General features: G+C 41.5%; 1 protein-coding gene across 4 annotated transcripts; it reads right to left on the reverse strand.

Annotated features, from left to right (window-relative positions):
• Positions 1-1,773: 1,773 nt before the first annotated feature.
• On the reverse strand, positions 1,774-19,961 carry kiaa1328 (KIAA1328 ortholog). 4 transcript variants are annotated; one of them, XM_023811651.2, is made up of 12 exons: positions 19,780-19,961; positions 19,244-19,279; positions 18,705-18,955; positions 18,201-18,295; positions 17,943-18,058; positions 13,426-13,529; positions 11,324-11,530; positions 10,986-11,209; positions 10,832-10,909; positions 9,974-10,086; positions 9,255-9,354; positions 1,774-2,683 (listed from the first exon to the last, which is right to left on the reverse strand). In XM_023811651.2, exons 1-12 carry the CDS (start codon positions 19,925-19,927, stop codon positions 2,431-2,433), a joined length of 1,725 nt encoding a protein of 574 aa, XP_023667419.2. In that variant the 5' UTR covers positions 19,928-19,961; the 3' UTR covers positions 1,774-2,430. The 4 variants fall into 4 exon arrangements, with proteins under 4 accessions (XP_023667419.2, XP_023667418.2, XP_023667417.2 ...); XM_023811650.2 differs by having other exon boundaries at positions 10,986-11,530; positions 19,244-19,355; positions 19,804-19,961; XM_023811649.2 differs by having other exon boundaries at positions 10,986-11,527.
• Positions 19,962-20,009: the final 48 nt, after the last annotated feature.

Raw genomic sequence — 20,009 nt, forward strand, 5'->3', positions numbered from 1 at the left:
TTGAATTAGTCGTTAATTCCATTAAGGTTATTTTTCGTATATTATTTGTTTTAGCATATTTTGAGCAGGTATGTGTTTTGTCTTTGTAAAATCCAAGAGCTCCATAGTCTTCCATTAATATTTAAAAAATCAGTATTGTCCAATATACATTATATTGCCAAAAGTATTGGGACACCTGCCTTTTCACACACATGCACTTTAATGACATCCCATTCTTAATACATAGGCTATAATATGGAGTTGGCCCAACCTTTGCAGCTATAACAGCTTCAACTCTTCTGGGAAGGCTGTCCACAAGGTTTAGGAGTGTGTTTATGGGAATTTTTGACCGTTCTTCCAGAAGAGCATTTGTGAAGTCAGACACTGATGTTGGATGAGAAGGCCTGGCTTGCTGTCTCTGCTTTAATTCATCCCAAAGGTGTTCTATCGGGTTGAGGTCAGGGCTCTATGTAGGCCAGTCAAGTTCCTTCACACCAGACTCGCTCATCCATGTCCTTATGGACCTTGCTTTGTGCGCTGGTGTGCAGTCATGTTGGAACAGGAAGGGGCCATCCCCAAACTGTTCCCACAAAGTTTGGAGCATGAAATTGTGCAAAATGGCTTTGAATGCTGCAGCATTATGAGTTCCTTTCACTGGAACTATGGGCCCGAATCCCTGAAAAACAACCCCACACCATAATCCCCCCTCCAGCAAACTTTACACTTGGCACAATGCAGTCAGACCCAGACTCGTCCATCTGATTGCCAGACAGAGAAGCGCGATTCGTCACTCCAGAGAACATGTTTCCACTGCTGTAGAGTGCAGTGGCGCCGTGCTTTACACCACTGCATCCTAAGCTTTGCATTTCTGAAGGCCACATGAAGTTTGGAGGTCTGTAGCTATTGACTCTGCAGACAGTTGGCAGCTTCTGCACACTGTGTGCCTCAGCATGCGTTGTCCCCGCTCTGTGATTTTACGTGGCCTACCACTTCATGGCTGAGCTGCTGTTGTTCCCAATTGCTTCCACTTTGTTAAAATACCACTAACAGTTGACCGTGGAATATTTAGTAGCGAGGAAATTTCAATTGGACTTATTGCACAGGTTGCATCCTATCATGGTACCACGCTTGAATTCACTGAGCTCGTGAGAGAGACCCATTCTTTCGTTTGTAAAAGCAGTCTGCATGCCTAGGTGCTTAATTTTATACACCTGTGGCTATGGATGTGATTGGAACACCTGAATTCAATGATTTGGATGGCTATCCCAATACTTTTGGCAATATAGTGTACATATAGAAGTCTATGAATTACAGTATGGCAAATCAGTCTTAACTGCTTCTCCCAGTTTAGTAACTAGTCTACTTTTCAAGAGATATTTTAGATTTAATAATGGGGTTTGACTGCCTTACAACAGAATGATCATAATGTCCATAGATCTGTTAGCAACATTCCATTTCAGTGTGCTTCTCCATTGCAGTGTGCTTCTCCAATTGTTCTTTGAAATCCTCAGTTAATTCAATTAGGTACTTAGTGACAGATTCTTTTTCCACCTGATCAGACAGTGTTAAGGATTTAAGGATTATGAGAAACTGAAATTCTGAGGATCCTCCATGTGAAAGCTGTACTGAATGACATCTTTACTAGAGATACCACGTGTAGCTATTACTTGCTTTGTAATCGTACATCATAAACTGTAATATGACAAAACATACCACAGGGCTTGTGTACATGATCCCTATAGTCTTAATGTGCAGATTTTTTTCTCGGTGTTTCTAAACAAAATACCTCATATGAACTGACAATGTAGTTGCTTGCTTTAATTTATCATAATTCAACCAATTAAATAATTAAGAGCTTGAGTGATGCGGAAGCGAGGAGTCTCGGAATACCGCATCCTGACACAAGATTACACAAGCTGGTCATTATACAAATAGCCAGGAAACGCATGAAATCTGGCACCTACATAGCAGGCTACACAATTACTATATTAATGGTTTTACTCGCTCAAATTGAAGGAAATTATCATTTAACTCTCTGGGATGTTTCATATTATATTCAGTATTAAAAAAACATGAATAAAAACAAGTTTAATGATAAAGTTTTAGGTAACAAGAAAAGCCATCAAAAACTATTTCAAGGTAACCAAAAAGAGCACAAACATAATTCACTGATACCATCTTCAGAAGACCCAGCGATTTTCAATTAATGAGAAGCACGTACACAAAACGCGTACATACGTTTAGAGTAAATGCTTGGACTGCTCATTATTTTTCCCTGATAAACGACAAAGCTGAAAATAAGGACACAAGCCAATACATGTAGGTGATCAGTTCAAAAGTCTCCGGCACATCTGCAGGCAGCGTGAAGCTTCAGGGTTAGGCTGACAGTATCTGCGTAGCAGACAAGCAGCAGCTGTTCACTGTGACGAGGGGTGGGAGCATTTTTTTGTGTTAACAGATAAAGAAGATCTCCTCCAGAAGCTGACTCTCCTCTGGGTCCTCCTGCATGCTGTGCTGTGGAGGTCGAGGAGGGGCAAACGAAGCCGAGGCAGGCACACCGCGCACTCGACAGGCCATGGAAGGCTGCTTCAGATGCTGCTGGGTAAGGTACCCGCTGCGGTCCCTGCCAGAGATGGGGCTGATCACTTCCAGCAATTCAATCAGGGAGGAGTCCAAACTGCAAGGCTGTGTGATGTGTGGTGAGCTGCAGTATAAAAAAAATCTAGCTTCAGTTTATCACTCAAATTCACATTATAAAGAAATACAGAAAGCACGTCGGCATATTTAGTTAGACACATCGTAGCCAGATGAAATGCCTGTAGATTACATGATGAATTCTTTTAAATTGGCTTTGGGAGAATCAGATCCTTGACATGCAAAGGGAGCCAATTTGAACTAGAATGAGAGCAAGAGGTGGAATGTTAACCAGGTCTGTGACCTCAGGGATAGATCCCTGCTGGGCGGCTGGGCGGTAGCGCAGGCTGGATCGGACTTCTCCATGGAGGAAGAGAGGAATTGACTTTTAATCCATTTTTTGATGGCAGAGAACAATGGATGGACTTGTGAAGACTATGGAGCACTAACAGCAGAATGAGCACAAGCCTCTGAATAAGTATTTTCACCATAGCAGAATAAATTGTGGTTGTGGATTTAAGACCAACGACCCCTTCTAATGCAAACACAGTCCATACCTGCTACATGTAGAGGTAAAACCCCAAAATGTTATATTATATTGAGAAGCCTTTCATGATCGCCATCAACATATCTATCTGTCACACAATACACAACACTACATTCAGACAATCTTACATTCATCGCATAATAGTCCATAATACGCACTAGCTTTGATTTGCAATGCTTTCTGGGGCCTTTGCTCAGTTTAACTATTGTACTATTTGATGGCAGAGAACAAAATGATGGACATGTGAAGACTAAGGAGCACCAGCAGCAGAATGAGCACATGCTCCTGAATGAGGAATAGATGTTCATGTCTTCTGCGGGTGTAACTTAGCGGGTTAGTTAGGGATCTGTTGGGCCCTGGAGCAAAGCCCTCTGGGGATGATCCTGCCTTCTGACCTCTCCTCGTTTGTATGTCTCTTTGCAGCAAAGACATCTGCTAAATAAATAACTGCAAATTGCAGATGTATCCATTATCAACTGCAGAAATACACCAGCCCTGGATTACAGGTGCAGTGGAACACACAGAACTTACTTACAGGCCGTCCTGTGGAAATATGCATGAATAAAAAGAGAATGAATAAATAAATGAATAGTAAGAGAAAGCTAATAAAGATTCAAACCAGCAGTCTAGCTCCATGATAAATTATTCAGTAAGTACACAGACGGACAAGCATGTTTCAGATTTAAAACATGAACTCCACAGTCGTGCCGCTCTGATGTTGCTAACACAACTCCCTGCTCATTTTAAGCAGGGCTCATTTGCATTTTGCATTCCTGAATTGCCGGTGATGCAGGGTATGAATATATAAAGGACTTCCAGAGATAATATGAACACATGAATGCAGAGGCAGGCAAACTAACATACCTGCTACCGCATTATGTCTCCCCCCAAAACAAAGATCTGAAAATAAGATTGATGTGTATACAAAAAAAAAAAGAAAAGATATTTCCCCCTTTATTCCGGTAAAACGGCCCAATTTTCAAAAAATCATTTACTCAGTACAGGGTTATCGATAGAGGTGAAGAAAACGATGTAACAAATCAGGACAAAACAGCATCACCAAACGACAAATATAGGTGCAAAAGGCAGTAAGCACCAAAAATTAAACAAAGCAAATCTATCTTTGCATGGCAGTATCAGTGCGGATGGGAGGGGCTTCAGTCTGGCTCGCTTTCTGAAATTTGAACATTTGCATTTTTATTTGTTGATTTATTTAACAGACAGCCCTCTCAAACAGCCATCCATCACCAGATGACACAGCCAATATGAATAATTCATCTCCTACAGGGAGCTGGAATCTATAACAAGACAAGGGGTCCACAATTTGAGTGGGGGAGTTCACACCGGGGGAGATTATGGGAGGAAGAATACTGATGGCCCTGGCAGGAAAACATTTAGCCAGGGTGTTTAGGGCTCTCCTCGTGGTTTGGGTTTGAGTGGCCATGAGACAGGATTGCTTAGACAGACACTGCCCTCTTTATGTGCCAGGCATTACTCTCTCATGTGCTCAGTTCAGCAATCACTGACCTCAGGGTTAGATGGCATCTCACGGGGACCTGCAAGGAGACATCCTGAGCAACTCAAAAAGCTAAACGCTACATCTAAATCCATGTTTATTATACGGCATCATAACAACGCTCACAAAGGTAATCCTTTAACTAAGGACACAGACTGTATTTTGTTGCATTTATTTTTTGCTTAATATTACATTATAAGGGAAATCCAGAGACCTTCAGAAAGCACCTCTCTCATTAAATAGTGGCAGTGATTACTGGGATAAAGAGGCCAAAGCACATTCATGTATAGCGTTTCTTAAATACTGATTTGCATGCACACCACCATATGAAAAGCAGTGGTCTCTCCTGTGTTTAGTGGTTTAGTTATTCTTTCTGGTTGTACGTGTAAGTCCTGGACGACCTTTTAATTTACAGCCCAAACAGTAATATGAAATTTCAGTGACCATGTCAGTTTCCTCAAAATCTGCACTGACCGCAACAGGATTTTCTAATTACCAGAAGGTTCCGTTGAAGCAAAAGGCCAACAAAAAGCTATGATATCTACTGGTTTTAATTCTCAAAACATTTATTTTTTCCTATTGACTAGTCACTTAAGTTTGTAAACTTATGGAGAAAAATCTGACATCAAATAAGGTGAAGATGACTATTAAAACAAAGCAAAAGGGATGAAAACCATAATCCCATAATGTTCACTTGCATGTGGTTAAGCTGCCCTTCACGATAACAGCCTTAGAGAAAACTTGAGAATACACGAATAAGACAACTGAACCATGTGTTATATTGTAGGAATGAGTCAGCATTGTCAAACATTCAAATATTTGAGAATGCACATAATATTGAACAAAAATCTTAATATCAAATAAGTATAAGAATAAAATGTGATATTTATCCACTGTATAATTAGCTGTGATTTGTTCATTCTTTAATAAGAACAAATAAACTGTAAACAAGTTTACCTATGCTGTTTTTGTATGAGCTCTGTACAGTATTTGCACTAGTTTATTTTAGATAAATTTTCAACTCAATTTTTTTATAACAACCATAATATTTATTGCAAAGACTTCAAATAATGCAATGTAAATTTTTCCAGTATCATGTAGCGTTAGCTGTAAGGCTACTTTTAAAAGTTATCTTTTGCAGCAATGAGAATCTCATTTTGCAAGGAAATAAATTAAGTAGGCTATAAACCAGAGAAGTATTACGATTACAGAATTCAGATTTACACCAGTCAAAACTCAGGTTTTATTTTATAAACTGCAGATTTTTTATTCTTGTTAAGCATTGGAAAGTTGAGTGGACAACTATAAATGAAAATATAAGACAAATAAAACATGTTTCCTTTATAACATGGAAAGAGTATGTAACAGGGCAGGTCTGACATCCTATTAACTGGTTGTTGGTAATGGCATAGTCAAATCCTAGGCTGTCCTTTAACTTTAAATGCACTAGTTCACCGTTTCATCCCATGAAATAGAGCAGGACTTAATGTCCCTTGTAGAAAGAATGCCTCATTTTCGCTGCTGTTATAACAGCTAGAGGAGGTTACTTTGATGAATCAAAGATGTGACATTTTCTTGCCAATAAAGGTACTCAAATGGTGAACATACTGTATTTGTTAGAAAAGAATATTGAGTGTATTTTTAGTAAATGTTCAGTGAGTAACATGCAAATGTAGAAAATCTCAGTGTGTGGAAAAAACTTATAACTGGTAGTGTATATAACAGACTACCCTCATAAACAGCCAACCAAGTATTAGGATTACAGAGTTTGGATTGTGATTTTAAAAATAAAGATATCGGCATTCGCCATAACTGCCCAAGGCACATACTGTTAAACATTAGTATGCCACTGCATACTGCAGTTGAGTTCATGCTTCAGTTTAATTTGTTTCAATGTTATTTATTCAGTTTTTAACATTTTACATTCTAATTTTGCAACAAGTAATATTGATTTCCATACAAAATGCGATATTTTGTCCCATACTCCACACATATTTCTCCATGTGTGTCTGGGATGTGGCATTAATCGAATACTGTTAGAATAATAACTGGCAAAATGAGCAATTCTGTCAGAAATGTCCATTCCTACACTATAGCAGCTGCCATTCTGACTGTAGCTGTAGCAAGCACTATGTATAAAGTCTGCCTAGCATAAGTCAATCCCTATAAAAACACATTGTTATATTTGTCACTTCTGAGGATGCCGTGTGTGTGTGTGTGTGTGTGTGTGTGTGTGCGTGCGTGCGTGCGTGCGTGTGTGTGTGTGTTTGCATAGATCACATTTGAGGACCAAATTGTCCCCAAAGTGCAGTAAAAACTGAAATTTCCCTACTTTTGGGGACATCTTTTGAGGTCCCCATTTGGATAACCTCAGTTTTATAAAAATCTGTGAATGCAATCAAAAAAGTAAAAATGCCAAAAGTCTTGTATTTGGGTTGGTTACTTATGGTTAAGGTTAGGGATGGGTAGAGGTTAAGGGTGTCGTAATTGGGATTATGGTTTTTCCCATAGAAATGAATGGACGGTCCCCATTTAGATAGGAAGACCAACTTTTATATTTGTCACTTCTGAGGATGCCCTCTGTGTGTGTGTGTGTGTGTGTGTGTGTGTGTGTGTGTGTGTGTGTGTACGCACGCACCCAGTATCCAGCAGACCTATGGAACGCTGCCTTTAGCAGTTACCCTGCTCAGGGGTGGAGAAGGACGAAATGATACATTTATTAATATTAAAAATTCCAAAATGACCAGCCAGTGACTGGAAGAGCTCGTTCTCTCCCAGAAACCCAGACCAGCCTTTGCCAGCCTGCTTGGCCTTCCAGCATCTGCTGTGAAGAAGCCCTTTAAAATGACACGCTGCAATGATCCTCCAACCCCCCCGTGATGAATAATGCAGCACTGGACCACTGTAAACCACAATCTGATATTAATCACACACCGATACATAAATGGAATTTCTTCAGTGCTTGTTAGAGGGAACCACGTTGTGTGGCTGGTATTCTCAGCTAGAGCCGTGCAGCCAAGGCCTGGGTGGTAATTAGCCTTTGAGGGCCTTTTCCATTTATAGCCACAAGGGGGCGCAAGTGCAGGGACAGTACAGCAATCTGCTGAGAAACACATCACTGTACTCGGCTTGTATCTTACAGCCGGACAGAAAATGGTAAAAGGTAACACACGTATGGGAAACCCAGAATACTGGGCCAGATCCAGGCAAGTCAACTGCTTCCAGTTTGGGAAAATGCATCAACTGCTTGTAACGGAATTATTATTATTATTTTTTTTACTCAAACTTATTTTTTCCCTACATTTAAACCAAAATGACATTTAAAACTGTTGTAGAATAATAAAATGCTGCAAAATTCAAAAGTAATGTTTTCTAATACTCAATCCAGAAAATCACAAGAGAAAAAGTACTGCAGAGTAAAGAGAGACACTGCATTGCAGACACCTCACTCTTACAGTAATTACCTGTGCTCTTCAAGGGGAAATGGGTAATACATTACCTTTGCCTTTCTTTCAGAGAGACACGCAGCAGATTATGATTCATCCTCATCACTGGAGGAGGGATTCGGCCTCGTCTCCCCCACAAGCAAAGAGGTCTATTCAATTACAGCCACTGGACTCGAATCGGCAGTTAATGACACCGTGAGGCTACCAGGCAGCTCCAGAGCAGAGCCCCCACTGGCCCCGTCAGACGGCCCCACTGCCGCATTCACGCCTCTTTATCCCTCATTTTCCCCTCTTTCACAGGCACTAGCGTCTTTCATGACCGAAGAAAGGAGAAAATGAGTCGGCTGCACACAGTAACACACCTGTGGCAGATTACGCACTTTGTCGATCTGCTTGAAATACTAAATGTACTTAAACGAGAACTACAATGGCTGGAGTGAGGCAGGCACTAGATTTCACTAGGTATTACCTCAGAAGAGTACTTAATAAAATCCTATTTTAGGGACCAGTTGATGACTCACTACAGTATAGAAGAGGGAACAGAGTTTAGAGCAGAGTTATTCAAATCACGGTCCTCAAGGTCCGAGCACTGCTGGTTTTCCAGACTTCCTTTACCTGTCAGTCAGGTGTGAAGCCTCTGACCAATCAGAATCAGTCATCATTAAACAAACTACATGGGAGAACTGAAAACAAGGCCTGGATTTGGAATCGAGGTCCAGGTTTGAAGAGCCCTGGTTTAGAGTTTCATCCATGTTACAAAGAAAGAGAACTTTTTAATGCAGCTTATGGATGGCCTTCAAACTCAAGTGAAGTAACAATGCTAATCACCGAGCAGCAGAGCCTTCAGGTACATAAACACAGCAAAATACAGCATGTACAGCATGCACAGCTCTCCGAGCAGAATGGGAGGCATCTCTAACATAACGGGGAACGCTTTTTGGCATAGCAATGATTCCACATTTCATGGTTGTTCAGTATTCTACAATAGGCACTATCACAACAAGGTGCAAAGCCCTGTTGGTACCAGTGCAATGAAGGGCAAGCGTTGATTTAGGCGGCAGCTCTGATCAATATCTTAACCCGGACCGGCGATTTGCAGAGTGAGGCCAGAACAGGAATAGCGGGTGCTTACCAGCGGCGGGGGGTCTTATCCACTGCAGAAGGACCAGGCTGGAGCTGGACACTGGACACCACAGGGGAGGCGGCAGGCTTAGTGGGCAGGGTCACGGCCCCTGAACATCCCATAAGACACTGCATTACTGCGTGACTCATTTAAAGGGGAATTACAAGCAGAAAAGGGAGGAAATCCCAAGAACACAGTGGAGGAGAGTATACACAGATGAAAACGAATTGTTTCCTGGAGTGAATCAACCTCTGACATCAGTATATTACAGTTTTGTTCTGATTCATGTTAAATCAGAACAAAACCCTGGAGCATTAAATTTATGCACCAGGCAAACATCATTATTTTCCTGATCTCAACAACCAGCATACGCACTCCTGAATGACTTCCATCAATCAATGTTTACATAAATTCCCATTACAGGAAACATGGCAGACACTGTATGAAAACTACTCAGTTTCAGTGCATTCAGTTTCACTGAAAATTAATCAGATGCTCTGGGCTCTTTGTACAGCATTCTTATATTTTTGTTTCTAGCTGTTGTACAGTTCTCAGGAACTGTTTCATGATCATTTTCTTGAAATGGAACAGCAGCTATGAATCCAGAAGGACAGGAGTAAAGTAAATCTGCAGTGCAAGTCTTAGGATCTGCACATGCTTCAACGTCAATTAAAAGGCCAGTTACAGCAGAGTAATATGTATGGCTTGTCACGCCGCACTGTACTTACCCCCCGAATGCAGAGACTGGTCCGAAGGGTGGGACATGGAGCCTTTGTCAGTGGCTGGCTGCCCCGCTGTGCCAACAGACAGAACCCGCACATCCGTCTGACAGCTCAAATCACTGCAAACACAGAGCAAGGCCTCCCATGAAATAATCGTAAAAATGTCCACACACACTGTCCGCTCTGATTCCCCCCGCCGAGGTGCTAACTCTGCAGAGTGGGACAGATCACCAGGACAGAGGAGGAGGCCCATTACCTTGGCTTACCACCATACTGCACCCCCCCTTTTCCTTCATCCCCATCTAATTCCTCATAGCTACACTGAAGCCTGGTATTCCAGTGAAAGGACCCCCCAGATAAACCCCCACAGCTAAAAGCCCAGCAGCTCACAGGCTGAAGAGACTGAATTATTCAGCACTGCTTTGTCAGGCAAGATTCCTTCAGGGAGAAAACTCATTTTAAACACCTTTAATTCCTCCTAATTATGCCAGAGCGGAGCATTAATCAAGTGCTGGGCGACATGAAGCAATGACAGCCTGTCAGAGAGCTGACTTCTTCACTAAGCTGGAGAGAGAAGCCCAGACGCCAGCACCACTGAGCATGTGTGGACAGGAGCCAGGCATCAGGCACAGATCGGACGCGCCGGGTTACACACAGAGGCTTCGACACCAAAACCCTCCTCTTGCTGTTCCTGACACAATACTAAAGAACAGAAGTATTCTTCTGTTTCTTCGACTAAAACATGTTCATAACAGAACTGGCTGTTTGTGTTTGCTAGACATAACAAGTGGTGTAGGACAGCTGTGCTCAGAAATGTAGTTTGTGAAAAGGCGTGACAGCATGCAGACATGCCCCCCATCTTACCCGCGTGAGGTGTTTTGCTTGTGCAGCTCCAGCCCATTCGAGATACTGTCGGATCCCCCCACTGGCACATCTGGCAACCTGGGGTACGGCGAGAGTAGAGGTTACTGACAGAGTCATCCTCGTAGCCGCGGTGAGGTAACAAACATGCACTTACCTGCTGTGCTCCAGGCGAGACTGACGCAGCCGCTGGTTCTGTTGGAGTAAGCGATCTTCCTGCTGAGCTAAGCGAGCCTGAAGACGCTCACGCTCCACCTCCAGCTCCATCTTCTGCAGCAGCAGACGGTTCCTCCTCTCGTTCCAGTCTTCCTGGCCAGCAGGGGGTGCCGTGGCCACCACCTCACCCGAGCTCGGCCCACCGTCCTCTATCCTGGGACTCATCTCACGGGGAGAACAGAAAGAACCGCACATCTCTTTGGTGCTCCTGCAGGCAGAGTCCACAGTGACAGACCCTGCACACTTGAAGGCTCCTGGATGCTGAGGTCCTTGTCTTACTCCTTGAGGGCCAGTGAATTGGGATGCTCTCTCAGCTGGGTCACTGGGCTGGTAGTTACTGGTCAGGTGCTGGGTGGGAGTGTCAGTCCAGGAGCTTCTCTGTCCTTCTCCTCTTACTGCTTCATGGTTAGAGAGGCCCAAGTAGGAGCGGTCATGCCCAGCTGTTCTCCGTGGACCGGAAGGAATATATTCATCAGTGCTCACCTGCTGAAGAGGTTAAAGGAAGTGGAGTCTGCAGTCATGTGGAGCAGATCTGTAATGGAGGATGTTTCAAACCACTCCAGTAAAACATCCAGCTCTTTAAAAGGTACCAGTGCATGAAGCCCCAGCCATCAGCCACCATCCATTCACCCGCCATATTTCACATTATAACTCTTAATGATGAAACAGATTCTACTTAATACATTTTGTAAACATTGAAAAGAAAAACAGAAAAACACCAACAATGGCGCATTAACTGCATAGAAGACACCGAGATATTGACTGAATGAGTAGAGACTGCAGGGCATTAAAGGATGCAGTGCATGAAGAGGACCTGTCCACTGCCAACCGATACTGCAGGGCAGCAAGTCTGGCCCAAAGCAAGATACCTGGGTAACTGCAGCCTATAAGCAGAACTGCAGCAACCTTCCTCTGTTCAGAAAACACAACAGCAGAAATGAGGAAAGCAGGAATTAATCTGAATAACAGAGCCCTCTATGCAAATAATGTAATATAATAATAATGAATAATAAAAAACAAAAAAATCACTTAGTTTTTATCTTTGAATAAATTAAATGAGCGGTATGGTATGGATAAAAAATTAATCCTAGCAAATCTAAAATTCACAAAAAAAAAAAGGATTGGTATATTTAAAATGCTATAAGATATTCAAATCAGAGACCATGAACATCACCAACAATCAATCGCCATGCAGAAGCTAAGGGAAGCAGGGCCAGATGAGAGGCAGAAGAGAGACAGCAGGACACCGATCAGCCATGGCCAGAGTCGATGAGTACAGACAGAATCATCAGGCTGAAGAGTCACAGATCGAGGCTAACAAAGGACTGGATGAGTACAAATCACTGCTGGCATTCCACAGCTCCACCACGGGGAGTGTATCTCAGTGCAGGCTTGAGTCATCAACAGTGCAGCCACCGAAACAAACTTGTGCCCACACAGAGGAGAGGAAAATAAATAAATAAATAAATAAATAAATAAATAAAGAACGAGGCTTTGTGACGAGCGGCTTATGGCCGGCGGTCGCTGACTGCTGTACACAGGAAGCCCCCAGTGCCCAGAGCTCCCCCGGAAAACACATGTATCATCATTAACATTAACAGCAAGCCAGGCCATTAGCCACTCAGTGTCCTCCTCCAGTCACTGCAGCACTGCGTGGCCCTGAGCACCTGTGTCATTAGCATGGGCTAACAGCAGGCTGACAGGACGCTGATTAAGCGCAGGGGCCGCTTCTTTAGCTGCCGCCTCCCGGCCGCCTCGGCCTCAGCAGGAGCAGAGACCTTCCACGCCTCCTGTGTTTCTCTCGAGGTTAATTCACGTGAAGGAATTTCATGGTTTTTGTTTTTCACTTTAGAGCTACAGTGTGACCGCGTTTAATCTACACGACAACGGTCAGGCCCACAAGAAGATATAAAAAAAAATCTAAAATTTAACTAAACGAAAATACGCATTTTGTGTTGTACAGCAACTAGCAGAAAACGAGACTTCTGCAATACTAATGACTCACATACTCTCTGCTCTTTTATAGGCAAAGTATGGATTAATGCAACTGATTCTAATGCATTTATAGCTTGTTCTTGGCCTATAAAATACAGCACATTTCTCACTTTGAAATATACATCCAGAGAAATGACCAGTTCTTTATTACATTCGTGCTTATTTGCACATCCTCATCCCCACAGCGTCACCTATTTGTTGTTTGTTTATTGTCTTCTCCATGCATCTGTCACCTACCCCGCAAGTATAGCATAAGAATTCCACTGTGCTCCTCCAAACAAGTGACAATAAAACTTGAAATCTGAACTAAAAGATCAGCCTGTCAAACAAAAAGGCAGCATTGGAGCAACTAATGGCCCCAGAAAGTGAATGGAAGCAGAGCTCACCTTGCGCTGGGAGCATGACTGGCTGAGCGTCTCATGCTGTTGGGACAGATACTGCTGGTAGAGTGACAGCAGCTCCTGACACTCGCGATACTGCTGCTGCAGGCCTGGATCGCAAGTTAAGGAGACGGATACGGAGGCGCCACGTCAGAAATCTGCAAGCAGACAATCCAGCACACGCTAGACAAAACCTGGCACCATCCACCATGTTCATGATGATCTGGAAGCTTTCCGAGAAACCTGGGACATGAGGCACGGCACACCTCGTACGGGAGGCCTGAGGATTTAGGAACCAATTTACAAGAACGTCTTGCAGCCACAAACAGGGAAAAGGTACAGAGGAAGAGCAGGATTCAAACCTGAAGGTATTAGTGCTGTTCATGACATCAGCCTCTTTGACTTCTTCCGGTTGACCCAGAGAAACTCCCCAAATGGCAAATAACACATCCTGAAGTTCGTTCTTACAAGACAAATGCATTACAGCGTATGACCTTTCAGGAGGAGGACACAGTGATGTCCCTTTGGGGGGAAAAACACTTTGCAGATTGTTCCTGACACTCACTTGACCCAGACAATCAGGAAGCAGCGGATAAGAATCTTCCAGAAGCGCAAAGAATCAGCCAATTCCAAAAGACTGGGCACAGAACCAGTCACCACAAACAGCACTTGCAAACCCATGATGTCTAATTAACCTGAATGTATCCAATTAAAGATCTTGACCAATACTGTAAACCAAAACCTTGCATAAAATACACTATATATTTATGCAGACAAGACAATTCAGACACATCAAGCACAAATATAAATGAACATTAATGTGAAGATTTACATAACGTCGTGATCTGGAACAACTGGACTGTAAAAGATTACATTCTTCCAGTACCACACCAACTGGCATTTCCCTGGAAGTGGGCCAGTCAGAGGGTTACAGGAACCTTACATCAGGAGGAAGCGAGAGATACCTTCCACTCCATCCAAAAATACCAAAAATCAGAACTTGCACTCACAATTCCATGACAGGAATTGTCAACGTGATTCAATTCTCTGTCAGTAGACCAAGAAGTAATGAAATCTAATCCATGGAGGAATAAAGACACACAAAAAGAATATTTTAATGCTGCTTGGACAAAGCTATGAAAAACCATATGGGGCTTGAAATTGGGGTTCAGGCGGAATATAACCACTGGTGTGAAGTGGCATGTGATAGGATGATGTAGGGATGATGTAGGGATGATGTAGGGATGATGTAGGGATGATGTAGGGATGAACACTACAGTTTGAATGTTCTTCAATGAAAAGGTTAAGCTTTAGGATCAATGACTAATAAATTACAGACAACCTTCAAGTAATACATTTACAATAATTTTACAAAATAATGAAAATGAAATAAGTGGAATAAAATTATTTAATCTAGACTTGGCCTCACATCTATCGAGTGAAGAGTCAGACTTGTGCTGTAGATGTTAAATGCTTCTTGATGTATTATTAACCATTCTGCTATTTCACTGTTTTATATTAGCATCTGTAAACTAGAAGCTGCAATGCAAAGCTTTAACGATGCAATATCATTGCAATAACTCTCAGCACACAGCAACAGAGCAGCTCTGAAGTTTGTCGCGGAATGCCACGTGCAGGACAGATAACCAAAATTTAATCCTGCGCGTAAATTCACACTATTGCTCGATGCAGAACAAAAATAATGATTTTATAAAGACTGATAGATTCATCCCCCAGATAACCCCAATCTCTGTAGATAAGATGGAACTTATTGTTAAGAAATTATAGGCCTTCTTTACAGGAATCTTTAAAGCTGTTTGCCTTTGGTGTCCCCATAACCTTTAAAAACCATACTCAATACTCATCTCAAAGGTGTGTTATGACTTTCTGTACTTTAAAGACAACACAGCTTTCATCATCATCTCCAAAGGGTCCTTTCATATGATTTATCAAATGTAATAGATTTTAAAAGTTTCACACAAATACCAAGTTCAGAACTTAAGTGCATTTGAGTTGAGAATTCATAATTTGAGCTTTGATACCAATTGTGTAATTATCTGGCTGCAATTTCTCCTGTGTTTCAGTAAATGGACAGTCAATTATGACTGACGGATCCCCTGAATCAAAATGAATCCACAAAAAATGAGTTGGACCTCGGCAGGAAACAGTGAAATGTTTTTGGAAAGTTTAGATTTTTTTTAAACTACAATTATAAACTACATATATTGGGAACTGACTGATATATGGATTATCAGTCAATTCCCAGTATATGCTTATTAATATATGAAAATGTTTGTTTTGGCAGCTGTTTTGGAAGAATAGGGCATACTTCACATTACACTGTCGATTTAAAACCAACCACACAAACAGATGTAAAGAACCAAGGACTTTAAAATATACTTTATCCTTCATAATTCTGGGTATAAAGCACCGGTTTACAGAAACCTAAAGTAAAACCATTCATGGTAAACCTTAACACTAAGCAAAACGGTCAAGAGATCACGACAGTGAATTCAGAAAAATCTTCCTGAATCCAGAACCTATGGCCAATTTACAAAAAAATAAATAAATAACCAAATACCATTACCTCAAGGCATCTAGCCTTCACAGGTCAGCTTTGTGTTCCTAAGAGAAAAAAAAGAAAGAAAAACACTGCCCCCTAGTGTCACAAGGAGTGGAAGATACTCGGGACAAGCATCTGCTTTTTCTTTAAAACACATTTTGCCTTCCCCCAAGCAAGGAACCAGATATTTACTTTATTACACATATTTTCAGGAAGGTAAGAATTGGTGTACCGGCATAAAAGCTAACGATGTGATCGTCCCAATTAGGAAAGTGTGCACTGGATATGATATTGGGAGGATTCAGGATGCATTGTTTCTAACATGTTTGCATTTGTAAAATCTCATTTATTAATATATAATTATTAGTATATATTAATGTATTAAATATACAAGTATAATTATTATACAAATGTGATCACTATTTTATGACCAATAATTTTATATTAAGATTGATTCCCCTTCTCTAATCTGTTTCTGTACCATATTAAGTTGCACGGCATCATATTATTTTGCATCGCATCGAATTGCACTGCATCACAATAGGGGTGAATCATATATATTGCATCAGTAGCTGCTTCATATGTATCTTTAATGTATCAGATCATTGGCAATGCATCGAGATGCATATCGCATCGGCCTCAGTAATGGAAACGCACAAACCTAATATATATGCTTCCTTATAAAGGTTCCCGAGCTCTTTTTCAGTCCATATGCAATGCTAATGAAAACTGTCTGTTTTATAAAACGTATGAAAGAAAATAAATAAAGCCACAAAATTAGCATAAAACTGAATCAGGACCTCTGTGACCCATAGTCAGTAAAAGTCAATCATTGAGAGCTTCACAAAGCTAGAATTTATCCCTCAGCCGCCATTCGGAAACCACTTGAATCTGAAACCAACGCACAAAAGTCGGGTGCGGAGAGGACAAAGTCATGAGCAATAGGGAAACAGTAATATGATTTGATGAGTCATCTTTCACATACATGCAGACAGATTGAGGTTTGGAGAAAGCGAACTTGCAGGGGTGTCCATAATGCTATGGGCAGTCATCTCATTAGTGTCATTAATTCTGATGATTGCTCTGCACAACCATAAAACAGCCAAGGAACACAAGGCCTTTATGTGGGACAGGGTGATGATGCAGTCACTGTTCCATCAGGAACCTTCCATATTCCATGATGATAATGATCCCACATACACTGCTTAAAACTGAAAACCGGTTTCATGGAAACCAGGAAGTAACCAAGCACTGTCCGTCACCCTCCCATTCACCAGACCAAAACACCTCTGAACCTTCACTGCAAGTTCTAAAGCACGGAGAACAGAGCATATACCCACCTCATTAATCCCTCAAAGAACTGCAGGCTTTTGTTTTTAAATAATGTTCCAATATCCCAATAAATACAGATCAAGATTTCAAGGACTGAAGCTGTTCTGAATGCAAAGGGAAGTCAAACTCCTTATTAGGTGCTTGAGAATATATTTTTAGGTGTTTCCATTATTCTGGCCGGCCCTCTCCTAGATATGTTACAGTTATGAATGTACTTCCGTACCATCTGTACAAGAGGTGTGCAGAATACGAAATCACATTATTCCATACGTTTCCAATCATTAATTTCACCCAGCTGTCGCTGCAAACAGTGTGATGAATACATGTACCACTATGAGAAACATTCAGTAATGGAATATATATTTAACTGTTAATGTATGCCTGTGATGGATACTGGTACCATTGTGACAAGTGCAGCAATATCAACCTAGGTACCAATATTTTAGTTTTTGTGAATTTTTTAAGTCATTTTCAGTTTTCCCACAATTGTAACTTGCACGCAAAACAACTCAATTACTCTAAAACTATGGCACAAGCACAAATCAGTGTTTCAAAAGCAGGCAGAAGACCAGAGTTAGGCAGTTAGCATGACCTTAGCATGGTTACCCTGTATGACAGAGAAGGATACTTTGGCGTTCCTGGACAATGAGTTGGTTCTGTTCCTCAAGCTGTTGGATCTTCATCTCAAAAGATTCTTGTTCATCGTGAAGCCTCTGCATTGTCTCGTCCTTCTCCTCAGTCACCCTGCGGAGAGGACACCCATGCTTTAAACATACAACATCCCCTGGAACATGCTTAGCATGTGTAGACAAGGGCCATATGCAAGAACATCCAAGCCCAGTTTACAATCACGTCCCGCTGTAGCCCTCTGAGACTGAAGCGTCACCTTGCCAGCTCCTGGATGAGGTTGGCAATACGGCGCTTGTCTTCAGGGCAGAGGTCCTTGAGACAAGCGCGGCTCTTGGCTTGGTCTGCTTCAGCCTGCAAAAAAAAAAAAAAAACAAGAGGAGGAGGCCAGTTATTTTAAAGAAACAGCCTGTCACCCTTTGAAAAGCCCACTGAATAGTGACCTGACTGTTGTTATGAATAATAAAAAGTCACATTAAGACCACAGTTATTTTTTTATGGCGGAATTCTCATTTGGAGCTGTAATATAGAAAACAGAAGCAAGCACCACACATCTATCAGAATTACACAAAACATTAGGACAATATCAATGACAAGACATATTATAGTGACAAGCCTGCAAATCACTTGAAGTTGTAGGCAATGTATCAAAAACACATAAATCAAAGCAATAATAACTGTAATCAATAAACACACATGAACACATTGTCAGCACTGCACTGTGCACTGATCCAGTCCAGACACCAATGAAGATTACACTTACCAGCTCGGTACTGGGGACAGCAGAGGGTAGAAAACGCCTGTCAGCTGGAGACCGGACCGCGGCCATCGCTGAGGCAGTAGCATAGACAGGGGAGCCCTTAGCCTTGTGGTCAGGGGCCACGCAGAGCTTCCTCTTTGCACTGCTGCCAGCTACTGCATTTCTGTCCACTTTGTTTGGTTTCATCTTGCCCTTTCTGTCAAGACCACACCCTGATCCCTCCTTCATTCCCATAATCCTTTCTCTGCTCACACCTATGATACATATATACATCATAGTAGCAGGTCAAGGAATACAAAAGAGAAGTAAAAAGAAAAATATAAAGTGTTTCTGGGTTTGAAAAAAAGAAAAAGTGGTTGGTGAAGTATGACAAAACTTTTGCCTGTTTTATTTGGCAGGCACACTCAAATTACGTGACTGCCCCCTTGTGGCTAAAAATATTCAAGAATTGTATTTTGAATATTCGGACTTTACACATGCACAAACGATGAAAATATAACATGTAAACAGTTCAATGTTTTATCGTTTTACTTATCACTCACCAGGTACGAATACCATGGGCTGATCTTCGTCTGACGCTATGAATTTCCTTCTTAAGGACATGTCAGGTGTCACGTTTGTACACATAAAAGCATCGCAATAGGGGTCGAAATTCTACAAAGTTAAACCGATTAGTATTCTCTTCATTACATCAAAGGAAATATATTCCTTTAAGATTATTATTTTAAGATTTTTTTTCTGCCTCTATCACTACCAATCAATAAAGAAATATACCATAAATAGCAAAAACAAAATAAAGCATACAATACAGAGATAAATTCACTGCATTTATTGATAAGTAAGCCGTGTCAGGATGTCATTCTACATAAAACGCAAAGTTTTATAAAGTTTCTTAAACCTGTGCAAATTGTCAGAGCTTGCTACTTCTCATCCATTACAGTTGACTTGATAGCAAGCTAATCACTTATTGAGTAGATGCTATACAGCCAGGTTCTGTCATTGCTAATACATAATAAATTCGTAACAGCACTATTGGCGATTACAATTATTTATCACAGTCTACAACTGAAAAGGATACTATCCCTAATCCAGAAAATCTCACCGTTACGATTCCAACCGGTTACATCCGCCATATTGAAACAACCGCCACTCCCATCGAGCCAAGCGGTGTGCGGAACATGTAGCACCGCCTCTCTAACATGATTTGATTCGTTAACGGAAAACATTTCAGGATCTGATTGGCTAGAAATGTCCTCTCTCGACTAGAATATTTGGGAAGTGTAGTTTTCGATCATGTATAAACTACAT

Source organism: Paramormyrops kingsleyae, chromosome 7 (assembly GCF_048594095.1).
Source record: "Paramormyrops kingsleyae isolate MSU_618 chromosome 7, PKINGS_0.4, whole genome shotgun sequence".
Lineage (NCBI taxonomy): Eukaryota > Metazoa > Chordata > Actinopteri > Osteoglossiformes > Mormyridae > Paramormyrops > Paramormyrops kingsleyae.

What these genes read in the sequence shown, in the direction of transcription:
- kiaa1328 (XM_023811648.2), bottom strand. Translation starts at nt 19,927, where the DNA reads ATGTTTTCCGTTAACGAATCAAATCATGTTAGAGAGGCGGTGCTACAT. An exon ending in CTCATCCAGGAGCTGGCAAG is followed by an intron (nt 18,059 to 18,200) that starts GTGACGCTTCAG and finishes TCCTCTCCGCAG; the next exon opens with GGTGACTGAGGAGAAGGACG. An exon ending in CATTGTCCAGGAACGCCAAA is followed by an intron (nt 13,530 to 17,942) that starts GTATCCTTCTCT and finishes CTTGCGATCCAG; the next exon opens with GCCTGCAGCAGCAGTATCGC.